The 24,503-nt window shown below is 39.8% G+C and overlaps 1 protein-coding gene across 8 annotated transcripts in view; it reads right to left on the bottom strand.

The window, feature by feature from the left end:
• PATJ (PATJ crumbs cell polarity complex component) overlaps window positions 1-24,503 on the bottom strand; it is a 371,435-nt gene that overhangs the window by 95,177 nt on the left and 251,755 nt on the right. For 7 of the 8 annotated variants that reach the window (XM_045064632.1, XM_045064627.1, XM_045064628.1 and 4 more), the window contains 2 exons: window positions 16,853-16,925; window positions 2,485-2,577 (listed from right to left, as the gene is read on the bottom strand). In XM_045064632.1, coding sequence (XP_044920567.1) covers window positions 2,485-2,577; window positions 16,853-16,925 — 166 coding nt within the window. The remainder of the gene's footprint in view (window positions 1-2,484; window positions 2,578-16,852; window positions 16,926-24,503) is intronic. The other variant, XM_045064629.1, reaches the window with a different exon arrangement.

The raw sequence follows: 24,503 nt of genomic DNA, 5'->3' as shown, positions 1-24,503 counted from the left end.
AATCATGATAACTAGTGACAATTAACAGTTATTCATTCTTTGTAACAAGACAATACATCAGGTTTACTATATGAAACTCTTACCTACAAAAAAGGCAATTTCTTATGATCCAATCTAATATTTTGCTAATTTATTATCTATGCTCCTCCCCCAACTCATCCTGAAGAGAGTCCCCATGAGAGCAGGCATTTAAAAAATATATATATATATTTATTTATGGGGGCGGGGGGGGTGGGCAAAGGGAGGAGCAAGTCTCAGTGTGGAGCCTGACGTTGGGCTCTGTGTGGCTCCAGCTCACAACCCTGAGATCATGACCTGAGCCAAAATCAAGAGTCAGATGCTTAACGAACTGTGCCACTTCTGTGCCCTGAGAGCAGGCATTTTTCTACATCTTGTTCACTATTATATCTCTAGTGCCTGGAACATAATGGCATTCAGCAAATATTTGTTGAATTAATGAATGAATTTGCTAAACACCATTTGCCCTACACTCTGCTAACATGATTTATACCATTTAGTCCATTTGTTTCCTCCTAACATCCTGATTACTCTTCTTCCTCAGGTGAGAAAACTGCGGGTTGGTGAGGTCAAGTAACTCACCCAAGACCACACTTTTGACTAATGTTTTATGGTAGACCATTTGTATTTATCTATAGAAGTTGATTAAATTTTTTCTATCTTTCCTCACTCAAGTAGACCATATATAGATTCTACTGGAAACAGTAAGAACTGTAATATTAAAAAGAGAGGGGGGTGAGGAGGGGAGGGCAAGCAAAAAGAGAGACAGCAGTCAGTGGGTAAGGGAAGGCTTCCATCTTAGTGAAGTGCAGTATAAAACAGTATCTATAAATGACCCGCAGCCCTTCAAATCCTGTGCCTGAGAGTGGGGCCCTTCAATGTCGTGACATTTGGAGCCCCATCACTGGCATTGCTTTCTTGGGAACAGTAAGTGGGTATTGGATGGCGGTTGCCTATAGCCTTCAGGTGAATCTCTTTGGATTACCAGACTTTTTTGACAATCAAGGAAGTGTTTTCACCCTTTTTTTTACCATTTCTTCTGTGGACTGCATTGGAGGCCTCTACTTACAAAACCCTGTTGTTTTACAAGACTTTCCCCTAACCTATCTTGGAGATACAGTGCCCAAAACAACCACATTAATATAAGTGTTTTTAAATGAAGGAGCTTTGAGTTCAAACTTTGTTGATGTTACTCACTCTCCTTCCAGGGTAAATATGCTGTTTATCTTTTAGAAAAGGAACAGTGTAACCTTGGAACATTTTGTTTAAGAACAATGGTTATAATCTGTTAGTCCCAGTGTTTTGACGCCAGAGTTCTTGTGTCCCATTTACAATTTGCCCAGGAGTGGCCCACTGTCATTTCCATTTTTGCTGAAATGTCCTTTCCCTTCAGCTTGAAAGAATCAGTTTCTTTTCTAGGACACAGAATTTAAGACGGTCCCAATATATATTTTCTAAAAGTTGAAAGAAGATAAATGATTTCTCAAACTCCTTGAAGTAAAATGAACAACTCTGTGCTGCCACAAAATCAGGGTGACCCTCCCAAGTGATAATTCTTTGAGATTTGGAAGACATTTTGAAATAGAGAGAAAAAAGCCCACATTTCTTTCTGGAACGTGCAGTCTAACCCTGTAAGTATAAGGCTGCAAAATAAAAAGACGGACTGTGAATGAAAGCATGGGAGGCAGACTGAACGGGGGTGAATCTCCAGGTCTACCATGTTCTAGTGAGTGGCCTCTGGCAAGTAAGTGAACATCATAAGCCCTCAGTTTCTTCATGTGTAAAAGAAAGTTATCGCTACCTGCACTGTAAGGATGAGGAAATTAATGTAGCATGCAGGACAGCACCCAATACACAGTAAAAGTTCAATAAATATGAAATAAAATATCAAGCATTACAATATATAAGGAGAGAGGGTTCTCTAAAACCGACTCTCATGGCTGCAGCTAGCTGGATCAGTTGGAAGAACATGTGACTCTTGATCTCTGTGTTGGGAGTTCGAGCCCCATGATGGATGTAGAGATTACTAAAATAATAATAATAATAATAATAATAATAAACAACTTAAAACAAACAAACCTGACTCTCTTCTAATGCTCGAGCCCCTTGGTGAATTTAACCGTTTTTTACTAAGAATCAGTGGAATAAGTTTAACATCTTTTTCTGTGCCTTTATGGACTAATTGAAGATAGACCTACACCCTTAAAGAAGCCAAACTGAGAAGATTAAAAGAGAAATTGCTTCCTTTTTCCCAAACAGCACAATTCAGGCATGAAGAAAATAGCAGAATATGCTATTTGTTGGAATTAATGGGTCACTCCACATGGAAAAGCTTCTCCTAGCTCTGAGATCAAGATTTCTAGAGAAGTAAATACAATGCAAGTTGATGCTTTCCATGGTGGTACAAAATAAACATGATGCACCTTTAAAAAAGAACATTGGATGAAAAACATGGAGGATTCTCACCAGTTTGGAGCTTTCGTTTTCAGGCAATTGTTTAATACCAACTTCGAGACTGCCATCTTCCTCACTGCTAACAGGTTCCGTACCACTCTGATCCTATGGCATATTAAGAAGAAAATGATGAAGATGTTTTTCTTCACTCACACTGCCCAGAACTATATAGATACTCAACCACAATAGCTTATTTTATTATTGTTGTAGATACTGTTTCCTCTCTAGTGGCCGTTCCTAGCTTCCTCCTTTCCATTAGAAGGCCATCCCCACAATCTCCTCGTACCCACCCCCCCCACCCAGATCTGTCCTTGCAGCTTATGGATATGTCTTAGACAAAGCTGTTCCCTATTCTCTGTTCCAAGGTTGGGCCTGATTGTCTTATGGTTAATCCCACTCTTTTTGCCAAATGTTGTTGTCAGGAGTGGGTATGGGATCCAGTTCTGCTCAATGAGACACAAAGAGACTTCTAGAAAAGGTTTTTTTTTTTTTTTTTAAAGATTTTTACTTTTTATGTAATCTCTATACCTAGTGTGGGGCCTGAAATCACAATCCCTAGCTCAAGAGTTGCATGCTCCAGACTGAGGCAGGCAGGTCCTCCACTTCCTCCTTTGTCTTAGAAGAACCACAAGAAGCCCCCTCCCACCTCCCACATTAGCAAGAAAGCATGAAGCTCAAATTGCCATGTGCAGCAATCCCACAGTCCCAAGGAAACCAGCCTTGAGATGAAGCGGATACTGTGAATGACAAAGTTGGAGATGGAAAACGTGGGCCATTGCATCAACCGACCTGAGTACAGTCTTATTCTTAGCAGCCTTCACCCGAGACCTCAAACGTTTACTTAATGTTTCAATTCCCTCTGGCCAAAACTTTCTGAGATGCTTATTTATCTCCATGAAGATTAAACTACTTGAGATAAGACACTGTATTTATCCTGTTTATCTCTGAAACGTCAGGTACCTAACACTACCTCTGGTGCATGAAAAACACTGGACAAATCCTGGGTAAACCAGTGCATGGACAGTTGTTTCCTTGACAGTTATTTTCTGCAAAATTCTAAAAATATTTCTTTAATATAAATGAGACATCTTTAAGAATAAGCCCCACTAAAATTCCAAAACAGGGGCTCCTGGGTGGCTCAGGTGGTTAAGTGGCAGACTCTTGATTTTGGCTCAGGTCATAATCTCAAGGTCCTGGGAGTGAGCCTTGTGTCAGGTTCCATGCCCAATGGGGAGTCTGCTTGAGATCATCTCCCTCTGTCCCTCCCCCAGCTTGTGTGTGCACGCATGTTCTCTCTCTCTCTCAAATAAATGAATAAATTAAAATAAATAAATAAAATTCCAAAACACATTCAGTATCTCCTCAATTGAACTGTAACATATTAAATGTTACACTTAATTCAGAAGTTTATTTTCTGAGGGCACATAAGGGAGAACAGGAGTATACACAGAGTATCTACATTGTATTTATTTGGATTTTTATGTTAAAACACCACCATTTTGGCATTACTAAAGATACGGTGAAACTGTTTGGAGAGAAAATAGTTTTGATCTTGGGACATTCAACCTCATCCTTATAATTTAAGTAGTGCAAACTGAAGCAAAGATATAGTGTTCTTTCATCTAATGAATGGACAAGAGAATAGAAAGAGAACATTCAATATTGATAATGTAGAGAAAGAGAAATTTTTACATGCCATTGAAAGAATGTAGGTTTGAAAAATTTTTCAGAAAAAAATTACAAGGGGTGCCTGGGTGGCTCAGTGGGTTAAGCCTCTGCCTCCAGCTCAGGTCATGATCTCAGGGTCCTGGGATTGAGCCCTGCATCGGGCCCTCTGCTTGGCAGAGAGCCTGTTTCCTCCTCTCTCTCTGCCTGTCTCTCTGCCTACTTGTGATCTCTCCCCCCCCCCTCTAATAAATAAATAACATCTTTTAAAAAAAAAGAAAAAATTACAAATATATACATATGTAGATACACATGCAGGAAAATACTTGTCAGCATATAGGACAAATTTTTTAAATTGCTTACTTCTGGGGAATAGTATTAAAGAATGGGGAACTGTTGCATTAGTTATTTCTATACTGTTTGATTACAGATGAATTTGTATGTATTATTCCAAGTTTAAGAAATAAAGGAGAGCTATAAGAAATATCTAAAAGAAAAAAAAAATCTAACCGAGAAAGTAGCATAGGGGCACCTTGCTGGCTCAGTTGGAACAGCATGCAACTCTTGATCTCAGAGTCATGAGTTTGAACTCCCCATTGGTTGTAAAGATTACTAAAAACAAACAAACAACCCCCCCCAAACCAACCAACCGAAAAAACAAACAACCCCCCCCCCACACACACAAAACTAAGCGGGGGGGGGGGAGCATGAATGTTAAATTGCTCAGATCAGGTTCAAATCTCAACTTGCAAATCAGAACTATATGACTTTCAGGAAGGTTCTAAGTCTGAGCAGTTATTTTTAAAAGCACAGATAAAAGTACCAGATTAAAAATACTACCCCAGGGGTGCCTAGGTGGCTCAGTGGGTTAAGGCCTCTGCCTTCGGCTCGGGTCGTGATCCTGGGGTCCTGGGATCGAGCCCAGAGTCGGGCTCTCTGCTTGGCGGGGAGCCTGCTTCCTTCTCTTTCTCTCTCTCTGCCTACCTCTCTGCCTACTTGTGATCTCTGTCAAATAAATACATAAAATCTTTAAAAAATAAAAATAAAAATACTACCCCATAGATTGCCTTAAAGATTAATAAATTAACATGCAAAATGTCTATCAGTGCAACATCAGGTGAATTAATTTGCTTCCAGCTTTTTGTTTAGACAGGTTATCTATCCCTCCCTCGTTCCGTGGAGTCTTCAGAACAACCTCATACGAGTATGTACCAAGTCATTCCAGTTCATTCATGGGAAGAGGATACATTTTAAATGAACTTGCCTAGCCAGTGAGAGGTGAACCCAGGATTCAAAGCTAGGTAAGACTGACATCAAAGGTGCTGTTCTGGTTAACTATGCTCTAGGCCCTAAGTAAATGATGCTCTTGTTTTTTCCTTCTCTCTTTATTCCTTGTCAGCACTGAGTGTTGATAACTAATCTTATAGAAAACAGGATTCACAATCTTAAAAAAAATCATTATCAGACTGATGAGGGAGCAGGAGGCTGGCTGAGGACAAAGCAAGAGCTGGCGCCTTGCACCCCCCCCTTCATCCGCTCCCCTCCATAGGTGTAGCATTTGGGACTTCATCAAGACCACTAATTTTTAAACCTTTTTAGCACTGGTTAACCAGAAAATTTCATTAGGTATAACAGCCTCCTCTCAGTGAATTTTGGGTAATCAAGAAGTCACCATATGAAATAAATGTGCTCAAGTTAAGAAACTATGCTTGAGAATATATTGATTTTCAGCATTTTAGAAAGTTCTATAGAGAGAAAATTTCAGAAGAAACAAAATTAAACTTTTATTTTTTAAAAATATATTATTTATTTATTTATTTGATACAGAGAGAGAGCACAAGCAGAGGGAGTGGCTGGCAGAGGCAGAGGGAGAAGCAGACTCCTCACTGAGCAGGGAGACACAGGTGGGGCTTGATCCAAGGACTCTGGGATCATGACCCGAACAGAGGGCAGATGCTTAGCCACCTGAGCCACCCAGGCGCCCCTCAATTACACTTTAAAAAACCAAGACTTATTCTATAAGGGCCTATTTAGCCAGAGAGTTCCATCCGGTTAAACAGTGATTTTGTTGTTTATGCAGTGAAACTTAAACTGACCCTGCCCCCTGCCCACCTCCCACCCCGGGAACTTACTTAAAAGCAAATCCCAAGCAAGTGTCCCAGGTAACAAAGCCCAGATAAAAGGGCGGGTCAGGCCAGGTAGAGACATCCAATCAGTGGGGTGCACATACTGTCTCCCTAGCCACCAAGGAGTATGGGTCCTGCCTTTTGGGCGCCAGGTCTGACCAAGGTGTAGGCTAGTTCAAATAGCTACTAGGGTAAATTGTAATTAAATTGTGTGTGACCTAGCATGACTGTGCAGCTTTCTCTGTGTGTTACAATCTCATTGGCCACCTGTGTGTGGCCAGGCCCAGCCACATGGCCTTTGCTCTATAAAAGTTAGTCTGTAAGGCAGGGAGGGGTCGCCCTCTTTGTAAGAGATGGACACGGCTGGTCGGTTTGATTCTCGATGTTTGGTGTGAAATAAAGCTTTGCTTGACCTTCGCTTTGCATCAGTCTTGCTCCTTTGATCACGGACCCACTACTGGGGGACCTTTCAATTCTATGGGAAACCTTTAATGCCCCCAAATATTTCATGTGTCTGCTTCTCTAAGCTGTGGTAAGCCCCGAAGAAGCTGGGACAGGGGGCGGCTTGTGGTTGGGGGGGAGGGGCTATGCTATCTCACCAAGGCTTTGAGACCTTCAGTGTTTGTAACTGCAGCACATTGAATTATAGAACAAATATAAAACCATCTCATCTGATCCCAAATGAGAGGAGATTTTCACCAGGATGGTGGTCAGCTGATGTCATTCATCTAATTCTGCACATGTCTTCTTGGGGGAAAGCAAAGCGCTTTGTAAGTAAGTCAGAGGATTCTTTTACATTTCTCGGCAATGTGAGTACAGAAGTGAGGTTTTCTTGGTCTTTATAAAATGAATACTGAAGTCAGAGAGAAACCAGGTGTTTGATGCTTCAACTCTGAAAATGTAAGAAAACGTGGGCAAGACAGTCGAGATTACAAATGGGCTGTAGATCTTTTAAGATTTGGATAAAAACAAAAAAGAATACCTTTTATATCTATACCTACAGAATTATAACACAAAGCCAAATCTCAAATGTCACTTACTCCATAAATCCTTTCCTTTTCCTTAGCTATAGACATCTCTTCTTCCTCTAACCTCACTTAACATTTTACCTGGACTTCCTACAACACTTATCATCTCCTTTGTATCCTAATTATGTATGTTCCCGATGAGGCTGAGAGATCTTTGAATCCAACATCTGTGGCTCATTCATATCCTTTGTCTGATCCTTCTTTGTATTCATCCTAGGTCTCTCTCATTTCAAAGTCAATGCTCTTTATAACTCTACCATGAACCCCATCTAAAGCTTTTCCTCTGTTTTTAGTTACTGGGTTAGTTTGAGATGGTTCCATAGGGGAGGGTTTGTAGTCAAAATCTAGATGGAGAGGAGTCAGGCAAAAAAGGAAGTTGGAATTGAGAGAGGTTAGCAATAAAAGTGTGGGCTTTCCTAGGAGAGTGACCGCTTAGAGAAGAGTTTTCATGCTTAAATGAGGCACAGAATGAAACAATGTGGGTTCTGTTTGAGAAAAGAAAGGCTCACATGTGTTAGGCAACCTTTAAAATATCCCGCTGGCCAGGAGCTTAGAAATCAGTAATCAGTCAGGGTTGGGAAGAGGAAAATAGGTCAGCAAGCACGACTTCCAAAGCACAATTGCATCACGGTGGTTTGAAGACCATCTGGCTGATGGATGGCGGCCCAGTGACACCCAAGATGATTCAGCTAATTTGGGTAGCTGGGTGTTCCCTTCCTTTCTTGCTGATCCTCGAACCACCTGTCCAAAGCTGCCTGTGCTGCCAAGGCTGCTCAAGGGCTCAAGGACAATGACCTTTCCCCGTGAAGACCACCGATAGTAGCTTCTGTGGTGAATTATGTTTTCAAGATGAATAAAAAGAAAAAGAAAGACACCTGAATGTATGCCTAACACAGCCTTTACACCAAAATAAATAAATAAAATAAAATAAAATAAAATAAAAAGATGATAAAAAAGGTTGTTCAATCCTCAGAGAAGTCCCTTCCAAACCTTCAGGAAGTTCTAAATTCCCTTCCCTGGGTTCCTCAAAATCTACATATAGTGATGATAGATTTTATTTTTATACTACTTAATTTTTTCATACCCTCTATTTACCTATAGTTTTCCTCAACTACACAGTGAGAACCATGAGAACAGGAATTTATGTTTTTAGCTGAAAGTGGGTTATCAGGCGCCCCTGGGTGACTCAGTCAGTTAAGCATCAACTCTTGGTTTCTGCTCAGGTCATGATGTCAGGGTCCTGGGACTGAGCCTGGCATCGGTCTCTGTGCTCAATGGGGAGTCTGCTTGTCCCTCTCCCTCCATTCCTCCCCCCCACTCACTGCTCTCTCTCAAAATAAATAAATAAATCTTAAAAAACGAAGAAAGCAAGTTATCAATAAAAGTTAAATTAGTTAAATTAGTTAAGGATGTTCCTGCAGACTGGAAAAGCCACACTTCTGATTAGTTAAATGCTCTACAATGTTGTTCCCTATCCTCTTTCCTCATTTAACATGATGAACCAGCATATTAGTATATATAACTGTTTTCTTTTTAAGCTTTTCCTAAGCAACAACAAAACAGCAACTATTCCTCCTTGATACAACAAAATTAAACAACAACAACAAAACAGCAACTATACCTCCTTGATACAATGCAAGTTTTTTATAAATAAAAAACTTATGGGGTGCCTGGGTGGCTCAGTGGGTTGAGGCCTCTGCCTTTGGCTTGGGTCCCCAGGGTCCTGGGATCGAGTCCTGCATTGGGCTCTCCGCTCAGCAGGGAGCCTGCTTCCCCCTCCTCTCTGCCTGCCTCTCTGCCTACCTGTGATCTCTGTCTGTCAAATTAAAAAAAAAAAAAAAATCTTAACGAAAAAAACTTATATTGGTCTTACCATCCTATTTCTCAAGCCCAGTGCTTTCTTCCAAAAAAACCACAGGATGATTTATTCATCTCACTGCCAGTCTAAATTCACAAATATTTCTTCTTGCAGTCATGCTGACTGGATGTGACAAATTTTTTTATTCTACCCCCATCATAAGCACATTTTCCTAGGCTATTCAGAATTCTGGGAAGGCAGTGCACAATTAAAGGTAAAATGAGAATTATGCTAATAGCATTCCCTGGGTAATCAACCTGTCCATTCTTTGGGAGGCCTGCATCGTCTCACTTAATATTCAAAAAAGAACAACTTCTGAGAAAAAGAAAAAATGAAGTTGTTTGCTTCTATCAAGATATTCTAAAAGATTCATCCTGCCTTGTCGAGGAAAGGACTAAGTACCTTGCAACCCAAGTATACTTGAGCTTTGAGCACCTCTTAAAAGACCAGAGCAGTGGCTTTCTAATTGGGTTTCCCTCTCAGAGACATCCTTGATGTTGCTATTAGAGAACTTACCTCAAATAGAGCTCTGATCAAACTATTTCATTGTTCAAAATGCCTTCAACAACTCTAAGGGCTGAATACATGAAATTCAAACCTTCTGAGATTTAAATTCAAGTCTCTCTCATTTGACCTCAAATGGTTTTTCAAACCTCATCTTGTATTACTATACCCTTAGATTCTTCTCCCCATTCTACATCCCAGTTTTTCTTATTTCCATGTTTCTGTTTGTGCTATTCCCACATTCTTATCTAATCATATTCCTATTTTAAAATCCAATCGACCCAACAGAAATAGCTGTTCTCTTACCAGGAAATACGATTATCTTCTCTGAACTCCTCTTAAAGCTTTATCTCTTGGGACATCTTTTTTTTTTAGTAATATACATATCTTATTTTCTTTATAAGACGAGAAGTTTTTTGAGGTAAGAGACTGTACATGATCTACAAAGGGGCTATCTGATAAATAGCATAATAAATTAAATCAGTGAGAAGTATTCAACATTGAATTGAAGCATCAAGGCTGTAGAAGAGAAGCTTAAATATAGTTCACCCCATTCACTGGTTCAACAAATATGAAGCAAGTGCTATAGGCTAGACCCTGGGAATGCAGTGGTCAAGAAGACAGTAAGCCCAGCAAGAAGCCTACAATTTAGTGCGGTGCATATAGTCATAGATTTTTTTTTAATGAAGCCTCTTATTCTTGGCCAAATATTTATTATTTTTAATTAATATATAATGTATTATTTCTTTCAGGGGTATAGGTCTGTGATTCATCAGTCTTCTATAATAATACCCAGTGCTCATTGCAACACATGCCCAATGTCCATCCCCCTGCCACCCCATCCCCCCACTACCCTCCCCTCCAGCAACCCTCAGTTTGTTTCCTATGATTAAGAGTCTCTCATGGGTTGTCTCCCTCTCTGGTTTTGTCTTGTTTCACATTTTTCCCTCTCTTCACATATGAACCTCTGCCTTGTTTCTTATATTCCACACGTCAGTGAGATCATATGATAATTGTTTTTCTCTATAGTCATACATTTTTTAAATATTCAGATAGTGAGAGAATTATAAGCAATATAGTCCTAGTTGAGAAACTCCTTTAGAAATGGGTCCCTCTTTTCTACAAGGCCCAGGTGGCATCACACAAAGGACAATTTTTATTTTTTAAATGAACCATGAACATTATTTAACTATGAAGGAGAGTTAAAGATTACTTAAGGGAATGATGTGGGATGAAGTTGATCATAGTAATATTTCACATTTATTATATTTTAAGTGCTAGGCATTATTTTATTGTTTTAAAAAGATTTTATTTATTTATTTGGGGGAGAGAGAGAGGGAGCAGGAACAGGGGGGAAGGACAAAGGGAGAGGGAGAATCAGATCCCTTGCTGAGCAGGAAGCCAGATGAGGGGCTCTGGGGTCATGAACTGAGCCAAAGGTAGAGGCTTAAGTGACTGAGGCACTCAGGTACCCCTATTTTATTCATTTTCAATCATAGAAAACTTGGAGGAGTCTTCCAAAAACAATTCTTCAAGGAATTATTCGTTGTGAATTAATAAAGAGGAAGTGGAAAGGCAACCCAGGTGTTAGAAACAACAGGAACAAAGACATGAGTATTGGAGAGACCAAGATGTGTGTGCCTCTGTTGTCGGAGGGGAGGCAGGGTAGCGAGGAAGGAATCAACAGATACGTGGAGAGTGTCTACTGCTTTATTACGCATTAATGAGAAAAGAAAGCTGATTAGTAGAGGTTGGGGAGGTAAATACAAAGCCTTAATTCTAACCTTGAAACAAAGATCTGCTAGGCAAGAGGTATAAAAGGTTTTGGAGCAAGAGCACACATATATTAATACAGTTAAGAAAATAAATCCCGTGTTGCATGCAACTGTTGAAAACGAAGATGCTGGAGGCTGGGAGTTTTGCTAGAGGGCTGTAACAATATAAGTATAATCACAATGAAAATGAGTTCTTACTGTGTGCCAAGAAAAATGCTAAGCATTTTATAAACATGATCTTTTTTTTTAGTAATATACTAAATAATTCTTCCACAAATCCATAGAAGTAATTATTACTATCAATCCTCCCTTTCAATGTGAGGACATGTAAGCTTGTAGACCTTAAATGGCTCGAGTTCACTCTGCCAGTAAGTGGCGGAACAAAGTTTAGGACTCAGATCTGCTCAACTTCCAAGCTTGAGTTCTTCATCACTGTACCATACAGCTGCCGCAGTAATACAATCACCAAGAATACAGCAACAGGAATGCTAATAATCCCGTATATACATATATAGCTACATGGATTCTAAAATACTTTCACCTACATTTAGTGCTGGATTCTCATGCGTGCCGGCTGACGCAGCCAGGGGAGGTTATGAACGTGGTTTTTTTTGAGAGGGTAACTGCCTTAACAAGGTCAGATGCCCAACAGGTGACTGGTAGAGCTAAAACAAGAACCCACACCTTCAGACTTCTTATTCAGTGTTCTGCCACCACTCTTGTTTGCTCTCCTGGCCCACGCCTGCATGACGTGATTTTGTTCTCTGCCATATCCCCGGTGTCCAAAACACTACCTGACACATAGTCAGGGCTCAATAAATATTTGCTCAATAAGAAAATGAATATGAGATCCCATTCGTATATAATATGGTTATTCGATGTGCTGAACCATTATCAGGCCCAACTTAATAATGCTATGGTTGTATTTCATCTCTTTGGTTATGATTTAAATGGGCTGGTGCTTTCAGCAATATGTCAGATACGAGTTATGCTTAAGTACTTACTAGAAATGGCTGAGGAGGGAAAAGGCCTTGTGAGAGCATCACAGGCGAGTGCGAAGGGATAAGGAAGTGGATGCGAGCCCAGGGCATATCTCAGACTTCACACAGCACCCCGAGGAGGGGTATCACTCACCATTTGCTGGCAGCTGCTAGAGGCCGATAGTTCAGAGGAAAACTAAAAAGCCCTCTTTATAATATAATTCAATTCACATATTCAATTGTAATAAAAAATATTTATTTTTTTACTGGTGACTGAATGATTAGAACCCATTTCTGTGGTTAACACAATTAAAAACATGAAAAAAAAAACCCCAAATATTAAAAACAGTAGCTAATATTGTATAATATACTTAAAAATTGAGTTAAATATACTGAAATACTTGAAGAAATTAACAGCTCACAGTTATTAAATGTACTTTCCACTGTGAGCTGTACTAAATGTTTTATATATATTACTTCCTTTGCTCTTTACAAGTCTATGATTGTTGGGTGGTGACACCTCTAGGTGCAGATGAAGAAGCTGATCCTAATAACATACCCACCTCTGGGCACGTGGGCATACTACTTAGCCTCTCTAGACCCCAGTCTCTTCTTCTGCAATGTGGGAATAATAATAATACTGTCTCTCAAAGGCCTGGATGTAAGTGGGACAGGAGACCACATTTGAAGGCCTATAAGACAGTGTTCGATATAGCAGACAGAAGATTCAATCATCCCCTTAAAATTCAGTTCCAAGGAGATATTTTGATGGGTACATTCATAACTAACAATACAACAGAAAAAAATTATTCTAAAACAATTCCTCTTATTCTCCCCACTCCCTCCAATGATTTATAGGACATTCTGTAAACACAAAAAGATGAAGAATTAAGTACTAGTGTTTATTGAGTAAACACCATGTGTCCGACACAAAGATACAAACGTCTTATTTAATCTTATCAACTCTATGAGGCGAAACTATTGTTACTCTTCTACAGATAAGTAAAGCGATGACAGAAGAGGTATTGTCCAAGGCCCAGTGTCTAGAATATGGTTATGCTAGGATTTGAACAGAAACAGTATGGGTCTGGGGCCCCTCCTTTCTACCACCCTAACTGCCTACCCTAGGTCTCAACTAGAATGAATATCCCAGTGTTGGCAAGCTTTGGTTAAATGGCTATTGGTGGGGAGTCAATACCTATCACCACAGTCTTTTCAGGTAGCGAGTGGTCAATCTAAGTGAAAATTCTGAACTTGTATAGCTTATGACTCAGCAATTGTACTTTGGGGGAAATCTTTGCTATAGAAATAAAAGCATTATTTGGTAACAATTCTCTCCCACACACCCATCATCTTTAAAGATTTTGGTATTCTTTTACTGGCAAGACATCATAACATTATCTAAATATTTGTCAGCTGGAAAAAAAAGGATAATCAGAGAGCATTAAAATATGGCCACTACATTAAGCAAAAAAACCCAAGTTTTTTTAAAAAATGAGTAGAATCTATTTCAGAAGGATGTGTAACACGCATCTCAAATTTAACCTATCTAATACAGACCCCTTAATTTCTGCTTCCCTGCTGAAGAACAGCTATTCTCCAACAGACTGTAATAAATGGCACCGCTATCCATCTAATTGCTCAAGCCAAAAATCTAGATTTATTCATGCTCTATTTCTTCTCAGTTCCCATATTTAATCAATCAAGTCTGATTCAATACCCAGAACACCAAGAATCCACTCACTTTTCTTTGCCTCCAACAACAAACCGCAATCTTCATCTACCTGCAAACAGGTCTCATGTGGGTCTCTACCTCTTAGCCTATTTCTTGTACCTTCTTGCAGTCCATTCTCTACCTAGTAGACTGTACACTGAATCACCTCATTCCCCTTTACTGGTTTCGTGGCACAAATAGGCTAAAACCCAAATTTCTCACTCTGACTCAAAGCTCCCACCCCATTACCACCCTCCAGGCTCCAAGTAGGCCTCTGGCCATAACCGTCCAACGCCCCAGCACATCCTCCCTTGAGAGTTATTTCTGTCCTCACTGCAAAGAAAGCTCTTCTCCTTTATTTCTGTGTCTGGCTCCTTACCATTTTCATCTTATTTACAGTTCACCTTGTCCAAGAGTGCTTCCCTAACACCAGATGAAGTGGTCACAAACTACCTTCTCTATTTTAATTCCCTGCAAGGCACTGACCACTTACTGATAATTCTCTTGGTGTATTTATTCATTAATTTCCTCATTAGAATGTAAGCTGAACCACAGCAAGGAGCACTCTTTTTTATTCATACCCGTGTCTCTCATCCCAAAGACTGCCTTATGCGTAACACACACTCCCCCTGCATGCTTGCTGAATGGAAAGGATGTATTATATACAATTGAGTTTTTACTAGAAGAGATATTGTTCTCATGTATAGCTGTTTATTCTTGTGGTAGAAGAAAAGGAAGTATGGAAGTATGGAAGAAGTATGGAAAAATACTAAAGAATAACTTCCTTAGGGAGGGGGGAAAGGAAAATTAACTTTTTCCCCTAATAATTCTGCATGGCTTGATTATTTACAATAAGCATGTATTTCTTTTTGGAATTAAAAATACTTCAATAAATAAAAATGTGAAGAGAGTGTAATATTCCCTCAGTTGAGGAGACACTTGATTATGTAGCTATCTGATGTATGTCTGTCTAACTCTAGAAGCTGATCGTAATCACAATCTTGCACTAGTAATTTCTCCATTAATAAAGTAATTATTTAAAGATATCTGTGATCATAGATAATAGGTATTAAAGTGTTTTGAGGGGCTCCTAGGTGGCTCAGTGGGTTAAGCCGCTGCCTTCGCTTCAGGTCATGATCTCAGGGTCCTGGGATCAAGCCCCGCCTCGGACTCTGCTCAGCAGGGAGCCTGCTTCCCTCTCTATCTCTGCCTGCCTCTCTGCTTACTTGTGATCTCTGTCTGTCAAATAAATAAATAAATAATCTTGAAAAAAAAAAAAGTGTTTTGAAACTATAGAGAAAGAGGTAATGATGGTTACCAGAGGGGAGGGAGATGGGGAGATAGATTAAATAGGTGATGGGGATTAAGGAGTACACCTGTCCTGATGAGCACTAGGTGATGTATGCATTTACTGAATCACTATATTGTACACTTGAAACTAATATCACACTGTAAGTTAATTAACTGAAATTTAAATAAAAGCTCAAAAAAAATGAAAGTTTTTTCTAATAAACTCTGAAATGCCCAACTTTAAGGAACTTCAAGGAAAGAAATATTCCTATGTTAAATTATAATGTGTTTAACATAATTTTATATTACTTTTTTTTTTGGAGGAAGGGGTGGGGAGAGCAAGAGAGACAATCTTAGGCAGGCTCCACGCTCAGCATGGAACCCAAGGCTGGGCTCAATCTCATGACCCTGAGATGACTTGAGCTGAAATCAAGAGATACCACCTAACACCAGTTAGAATGGTAAAAATTAACAAGACAGGAAACAAACGCTGGCAAGGATGTGGGGAAGGGGGGACCTCTTACACTGTTGGTGGGAATGTAAGCTGGTGTAGCCACTCTGGAAAAGAATATGGAGGTTTCAAAAGATCTTAAGAATGGAGCTACCCTACAACCCAGCAATTACACTACTGAGTATTTATCTCAAAGATACAGATGTAGTGAAAAGAAGGGGCACATACACCCCTATGTTCATCGCAGCAATATCCACAACACAGCCAGACTGCAGAAGGAGCTGGGATGCCCTTCAACAGAGGAATGGATCAAGAAGATGTGGTCCATATATACAATGGAATATTACTGAGCCATCAGAAAGAATGAATACCTGCCATTTGCATCAACACAGATGGTACTAGAAGGGATTTTGCTAAGTGAAGTAAGTCAAGCAGAGAAAGACAATTATCCTATGGTTTCACTCATATGTGGAACATAAGGAATAGCATAGAGGACCTTAGGACAAGGGAGGGAAAACTGAATGGGAAGAAATCAGAGAGGGAGATAAACCATGAGAGACTCTGGACTCTGGGAAAAAAACTGAGGGGTTACAGAAGAGAAGGGGGTGGGGGAATGGGGTAACCGGGTGATAGGTATTAAGGAGGGCACATGTTGTGATGAGCACTGAGTGTTTTATGTAACTAATGGATCACTGAACACTACATCAAAAACCAATGATGTACTGTATGTTGGCTAACTGAACTTTAAAAAAAAAAAAAAAAAAGAGCCGCTTAACCGACTGAGCCACTATTTTATATTACTAGATGCCTCTATTTTATATTACTTTATAATCCTCAAATACTTTCTAATTAGAGTAATTCCCTATTTAACAAATTCTATGAGTTTGGAATACCAGATACTGAAAATCAAAACTGCTAGATTTGAAAAAAAAAAAAAAATCCTGACAAATCCATCAAAGTCACTACATGGTAACTGGGAGCCATCTTACCTCAACAGAAGACGGGGAGCTTGATGGTACTGGAAAGGGAGCAACAGCCATCTGACTGACTGCATCTTCATTTCTGTGGATGTGAAAATAGGCAGAATCAGTACACAGCAAATGCTAAGTTTCTGGTTCAAATAACAACCATTTCCTCTATTCAAAATGTATACAAAGCACCTTAGAATAATAATATGCACAAATATATACTGGTTTTAAGCTTGCAAAGCTACTAAGCACACCAAGGGATATACTGGCCCAGGGACACCAGGAAATGGTTTCTAGTGACAGAGAATGATGATGCTAAGGGTGAGCTAGATCCTGCTAAGTAAGTCGGGTGCTGTTGGGGATCATTTGGGAAAGACATCAACTCTCTCAGCACTGCGGAGTATAAATTTTTCAAATGGCAGCGTTTAACCTCTCGGCCCATTAATGTCCAGAGCATTTTGTTCTTTGAACTGGAAAGGTTGCCAGCCTCCTCACTTGGCTTCTAACTTTGTTTTGCCAAGTGAAGGATGATGCCAAATGAAGGGATGCCTACGACAGGCCCTCCATGGGTAGACACTGTGAAGTGTGATGGATGGGGAGAGCCAAGATCCAGACAGATAATGCTTTGTGGGTTAATTCGACGCCTCCTCATCATAATAGAAGCAGAGATGGTGGGAGATAACATTCATCACCAGGGCCAGAGGCCCAGAACAATTTCTAGAATACCAGCTCTAATTATTTGGACCTATTTCCATGACATGACCAGCAAATGATAAGCAGCGGTTCTGTGGGAGATCTAACCTTTACTCTTCTTTCATGACGCAAAACCAAAATAATTATCTTAAGATTTATGGGACGTTTGACTTTAGGTTTCACAGTATAAACCATGGGAGATGACAAAAATGCTTCTTCCTGGTATGCAAAGACCTAACTAAGACTCTTCACAGATCTCTCCCCATATGACCATATTCATATTCAGGATAGCCGCTCCCTGGTTTGGAAAGGCACTCAAAATCCATCCCCATTTTATTTTTTACTTCTCACCCACTGGAAAAAAATCCATTGGTCTATGTCATTCCTGCTTTGCTGCTTTAATCCTATCACTGCCTTTACCTGAAATGTCTGTCTTTATTATAATCCACCCATGCTTCTCCAGTTTGAGTTAAACAGCCTCAAGCAGGTGAATTACTCCCTTAAGTAAAAAGACTATCTATATATTGATGTCTTCCAAATTCACGTAGTTAGCCCAGGTCTTTTTCTGAGCTTAATATCTGATCTCTAACGCCTACTTTATATCTCCACTGGATGTCTTCTTACAAGTATCTCAAATAAAATAGATCTCTTATTACCACTCAGTCACCGGAATGTTCCACCATCAATCCTCCTCATTTGAGTAAATGTTAACAGTGTTCACAGAGTTATTCAACCAGGAACCAAAGAGGCACTCTTGAAACCTCTAATCTCTCAACTGTATATCCAATCAAGAAGTCTTGTTGATTCTACCTTCAAAATGTATCTTGAGTTTGTCTACTTATTTCCATCCTATCCTAGGGCAAGCTATTATCATTTCTTTCTTCCTTTTCTCTCTTCCTTTTTTTTTTAGTAGGCTCCATGCCCAGTGTGAAGCCCAACATGGGGCTTGAACTCATGACCCTGAGATCAAGACCTGAGCTGAGACTGACAGTTGGACATCCAACCAACTGATTCACCCTGGTTCCCCTAGCTATGACCATTTCTCACCAGAGTTAATATAAGAGCATTGTATTTAGTCTCCCTACTTATATAGTTTTTACTTTCTCCAATCTATTCTTCACCCAGCAGAGTTATTATGGCTCTAAATCTGATTATATTTCTATATAAATCTGATTATCTTTCTATCCTCTGCTTAAAATCCTCCTATGGCTTCTTATCACCCTTAGGATCAAGCCCACAATTTGGGGGGAGGCTCTAAGGCCTTGAGCAGTCTGCCCCAGCCCCTATCTCTGGCTTCCTCTTGTTCTCTCTTCTCCTGACTCACTTTGCTCCAGTCCAGCTACTTGAGATTTCTTTCCATTTCTCAGCTGAGCTAAACTCCATCCACCTCAGGGCATATTCTAGCCCTATCCTCTTCTGTTCTGCATGTCTGTTGCTCAAATCCTTTGTCTGATTTGTGCTCTTATTTCTTCTTCGTAGCTGACCACAAACATTGTTTCCGAAAACAAGCCTTCCAGGAGCTCCATTGTATGTGCATAGCACCCTATACAAAGGTTGCAGTTCTGTGTCTTTCATAATTTACCTAACTGATCTGTATGAACACGTGCTTCCAATCTGCCTTCCCCTAGATGGTAAACACTCCAAGGACAGGAGACTTGTCTTTCCTATTCTCTCTCAAATTATCTAGGGCAAACAGTGCCTGGCAAACGATCTATCCTAACATAGTTGTTAAATGAACTGGACTGCAAGAATTCAACTGAACTATGTGAATTCTAGGCTGATGTAAATTCTTTGTGGAATGAAGCAGAGTATAAATAAAGGCATGAAGTCTAGGTACCATTTCTTATTCTAACCTTCTGAGAGTCTTGGATTATCTAGTGTTATGAGCCAAACCAAAGCAAAAAGGGGGAAAAGCTAAAACTGAAAAGTGACAGTGCATGAAGAATGTATCTGTTTTTTTTTCTGACACTATTACAGATGCCTTGAGCATGCACTAATTATATTAAGAGATGGCTACTGTTTTTCAGGGAGTACAATCCATTCCTTAGCAGTTTGCTCATATAGGAAGAAGTAATCAGTTATCTTTGGATAAGTAACAGCATTTTCAAAGTGGTAATTCCCTTTTGCATTCATTTTCCTTCATTGAGTAACACAATAGAACTCAGCTCTAGCTAAGAGCTGAAAGCCAAGGGGACCTGTCTGCTCCAGATTCAGAGCTCATGGGGCTGAGTATATTTGGCAGTAATTAAGCAGATGGCTTTTCATACTTCTTTCAAAGGTTACTAGCATTAAAAATATGGCTGCACATAAATTCTTATTGAGAAGTCATGATTACCTGGACCAAGTTACTTCACATCAGCCAAGTTATCCCTTCATAATTTAATGGTTTTCTCTCAATTAGTATGACTTTAATGGCCTTTAAATTCCACATTAATTTTTTTAAAACTCACAAAATAGAAAACCTACAATTACTCTCAATAGAGAGAAGGAAGCTGCTTTAAGAAGTTACATTTCATAATCCTTTATAATCCACTTATTAGGGAGTGTTCACACACCTCCACATCAAGCAAGGAAAGATCTGACAATTTTAAAGAGAAGTGAGTAGCAAGAGGGAAGCCAAAGGAGAGAAGGCATTTATACTTCAAACAAGCAGTTAACCTGAATGACTTCTGGGGACCCTCCCAACCCTCCTCTCCTATGATTCTCATAAGGAATAAAATCTGTTTGCTTCATAACTTTCCTTTCCTTTCTAGGATAATTAATGTAAGTTTCTTAGGCCCAGGTGCCCCGTACAGGACACAATCAGGAATTGTAATTGCTTATTGGTATTTTATAATTATCTTTAACAGCTGTTGAGAGAGGTAATGGGATGCCACCATGGGTAAGGGAATAGTTTTCCAGAGTACAGAACCCTGCATGTATATATGCCTGTATCATTGTATTTGCTATGCTCTGTTAAAATCATCTGTGCTCTTCTTTCTCCTTCTCCAAGCCCAGGGATGGGCTCCTTCTCCAAGCTCAGGGATCTCCCTAGCTTGCAACAGAGTACCTGAGAGAGAGTACTGCTGAATAAAAATATCTTAGCAAGGTAAGAAAAAGATATGGAAGCAGAACTATCAAAACTATGCCCCGAGTTTTTCAAGCTATTTCAATGAATTAATGACGGTATACTGCCTCTAGCCAGGCAGCTATGAGTATTTCCCACCTTAACGGACATTTCCTGGGGGTCTGCACAGGTCACAGAGATTCCCTGAAGGGACCAGAGTAGCAATGTCTATTGTGTAACAATGATGGTCTGCCTCAACCTCAGTGGATGTAGGGGGCAAACACCTGTCTTAGTTTGGGCCAATCAGATTCTTTCCCAGGGACTCAAAATGTAGTGCAGACACAAAGATCTGAAGTGTAATACTAGATAATACCAATGGAAATGCTCAAGGCTAAAGGGGGTTTAGTCACCCTTCTGAGGATGATTCAGTAGTCATCCTGGCTCCTTTTCTTCAGCCTTAGCTGTATGGCTCCTTCAGAGTCCCTGAGACATCCCTGTATTCTTACAATGCATTCTCCTTTTAATTTAAGCTGGCCAGGATTTACTTTAATTCACTGAAACTCAGTAATATAAGTCTGATTTTGTTTTGAATTTATATATATATATATAAGTTTATTTTATATTTATACTATGGGTACAAAGATGAATAAAACATCATTCCTGGTGTTGATGATATTAGCAATTAGTGAGGACTATAGCTAGACAGTGAGGAATGCATATCTGCATGTCTGCTGATATTAGCAATTAGTGAGGATATTAGCAATTAGTGAGGACTATAGCTAAATAAACAAACAATTACAATAATGGAATTACTATACAGCGACTGTCAATTTAGTTTTTCTCCAAAAGGATGCTAGAAACACTCCCAGTTCAGTTTCTTGTTTGTGGAATATATTTATATATTCTACAAATTCTAGGACCTGATTTCAATTTTATTTTGTTATAAAATACACCCACTGGTACTTGGTGTTAGGCAGAATTCTAAGAAGGTTCCCAAGATTCCTGCTCCTGGTTTACATACTGAATAGGATCAATTTCAATTCCATGATTAGGTTATATTATACAGCATGGCTGATTCTAAGACAAAGATTATCATTTTGGCCTGACCTAATCACACGGTCCTTCAAACCTGGAGATTTTACTTCTCAGAGCTTCAGTGCCCTATGTTCTAAATTAGTAGGCTGTCTCACATGAACCCTAAGAAATGAGTGGAGGTCAGAGACAGGAAGTTAGAGATTAGAAGCACCACTGCTGGTTTGAGGATTATGGAAGCCATGTAACAATGAATGTGAATGGGGCGCCTGGGTGGCTCAGTGGGTTAAAGCCTCTGCCTTCAGCTCAGGTCATGATCCCAGGGTCCTGGGATCTAGACCCACATCAGGCTCTCAGCTCCAAGGAGGACTTGCTTCCTCCTCTCTCTCTCTGCCTACTTGTGACTTCTGTCTGTCAAATAAATAAATAAAATCTTAAACAACAACAACAATGAATGTGAATAGCCTCTAGGAGTAGAGAACGGTCCTCACTTGAGAATTAGCAAGGAACTAAGAGACATCATCTAAGATGAACCTGAAAACTGATTTCTTCCCCAAGGCTCCAGATGAGAACTCAGCTTGGCCAAGACATCAATTTCTGCCTTGTGATACACTAAGCAGAGAACTCTGCTACACTGTACCACACTTTTGATCTACAGAGCTTTGAGCTAATAAATGGGTGTTGTTTTGAGCCATTAAATTGGTGGTAACTTGTTAAACAGCAAAAGAAAACGAACACATGATAAAACTCTTTGATTTGGAAAATATGGTCACCAGAAACATAACATTTGAGTTCTTACCATGTACCGCTGTTCTAAATGCTTTTCATAGATTAACTCATTCAACTTTTGTAACGACTCTATGTGGTAATTACAATTACTTTCTTCATTTTACACAGAGGGTAAGTACACTGACTAAACTCAAAAAGCTAATGAATAGCAGAGCGGAGATTCAAACCTGACAGTCTAGCTTTAGGATCTGTTCTTTTAGGTGCCTGGGTGGCTCAGTTTAAGCCACTGCCTTTGGCTCAAGTCAAGATCCTGGAGTCCCGGGATGGAGTCCTGCATCCTGCTCCCTGCTCAGCAGGGAGTCTGCTTCTTCTTCTGACCCTTCCCCTACTCATGTGCTCTCTCAAATAAGTACATAAAACCTTAAACAACAACAATAAAAGATCTACTCTTCTGACTACCCCACTACAGTGTTTCCCATTTTAGCAGCCTCTCCCAGAACCACATAGATCTTCTTCTCTTACATACCCAAGCCAATATTCCCAAACCAAAAGTTTGACTGGGTCACAATGTACTCTTAAAGCTCTTTTGTAATTTTCTTTAGGGCAAAAAGCATGAAAGGTCTGAGTTGGTTCCCTCTATCAACTTTTCATACTTAAGTTCCAAGTGTCAGATTTTTGTTGTCGAGTCCTTGTAGAGATATAATGACTGTAAAGTGCTTTAAAATACTCATCAAACATGACAGTGCAGGTAACATGGTAAAAAACAGAGAAGAGTCCCTCAGTATTCTTCTGTGATAGTAATTAGAACTGTTCATAAATCCTCTGTCTTATACTTTTCTTCTCCTTTAAAGTTGAGTCGCTATTTGAACCAAATACTCGGTAATCATGGAAATACATTTTGAGATCTTGCCTTGGGTATCTGAATGACCAGGGAGAGCAGCGAGGCCCCCCTGCTGAACCCTGATGGACATGTAACACGATGAAGCAATAAACCTCTGCTGCTTTAAGCCACTGAGATTTGGCTGTAAGTTCACTGAAGCATAACTGAGTTTATCTTGACTCAAACATGCTCTATACACGTTGATTCTATAATAATTATTTTTAAAAGTCATGCATCTACTGTAGTCAGAATAGCTAAAAACTAGAAACAACCCAAATGTCCACATACAGGAGAATGGACCAACAAATTATGGAATGTCCGTAGATTGGAATCTTACTCGGTCACTGAAGGGACAAACTACAGATACACATAACAACCGTAAGTCTCGAAAAAAATTATGTAAAATGAAAGAAACCAGACACAAAAGTATTAATCCTATTTGATTCTATTCATGAAGCGTAAGAACAGCTTAAACCAATCTATGATGACAGAAATCAGGAAATGTTATCTCTGGGGCCCAGAGGGACTACTAGAAAGGAGCACCAGCCAGCTTTCTGGGGTGAATGAATGTTCTATATATTTGTTTTGGGTGATGGTTACACAAGTGTATGTTTTGTATTCTCAAAACAAAAATCTGAACACATCAAGTTTATTGCACTGAGTGTAAATAATGCCCCAATTAAAAAATGAATTCATTGTTATATCAAAGTAAGAGAACTATGCTGTTCTGGAAAGAAAGCTAGAGTGAGGAAGACCTAGGCAAAGGTATAGATTCTATCACTAAGATATAAGCAAGATACCAAGCAACTTTTTATTTTTTTTTTTTTTTATTTTTTTTTTTTTTATTTATTTATTTGTCAGAGAGAGAGAGAGAGAGCGAGCACAGGCAGACAGAGTGGCAGGCAGAGTCAGAGGGAGAAGCAGGCTCCCTGCTGAGCAGAGAGCCCGATGTGGGACTCGATCCCAGGACGCTGGGATCATGACCTGAGCCGAAGGCAGCTGCTTAACCAACTGAGCCACCCAGGCGTCCCGCAAGCAACTTTTTAAAATCTTGGTTTCTTAACCTATGAAACTGGGATAGTGGGGCGCCCAGGTGGCTCCATCAGTTAAGTGCCTGCCTTTGGCTCAGGTCATGATCCCACTGTCCTGAGACTGAGTCCAGGATCAGGCTCCCTGCTCAGTGGGAAGCCTAGTTCTCCTTCTGCCTGCTGCTCCCCCTGCTTGAGCTCTCTCTCTCTCTCTGACAAATAAATAAACTCTTGAAAATTGGGATAGTATCTTTTAACAGAACT

Source organism: Mustela putorius, unplaced genomic scaffold, assembly GCF_011764305.1.
Source record: "Mustela putorius furo isolate JIRA1106 unplaced genomic scaffold, ASM1176430v1.1 tig00003853_pilon_pilon_pilon, whole genome shotgun sequence".
NCBI classification, from domain to species: Eukaryota; Metazoa; Chordata; class Mammalia; order Carnivora; family Mustelidae; genus Mustela; species Mustela putorius.
The sequence above is the reverse complement of the archived record's forward strand: the minus strand, read 5'-3'. Positions and strand labels throughout refer to the sequence as shown.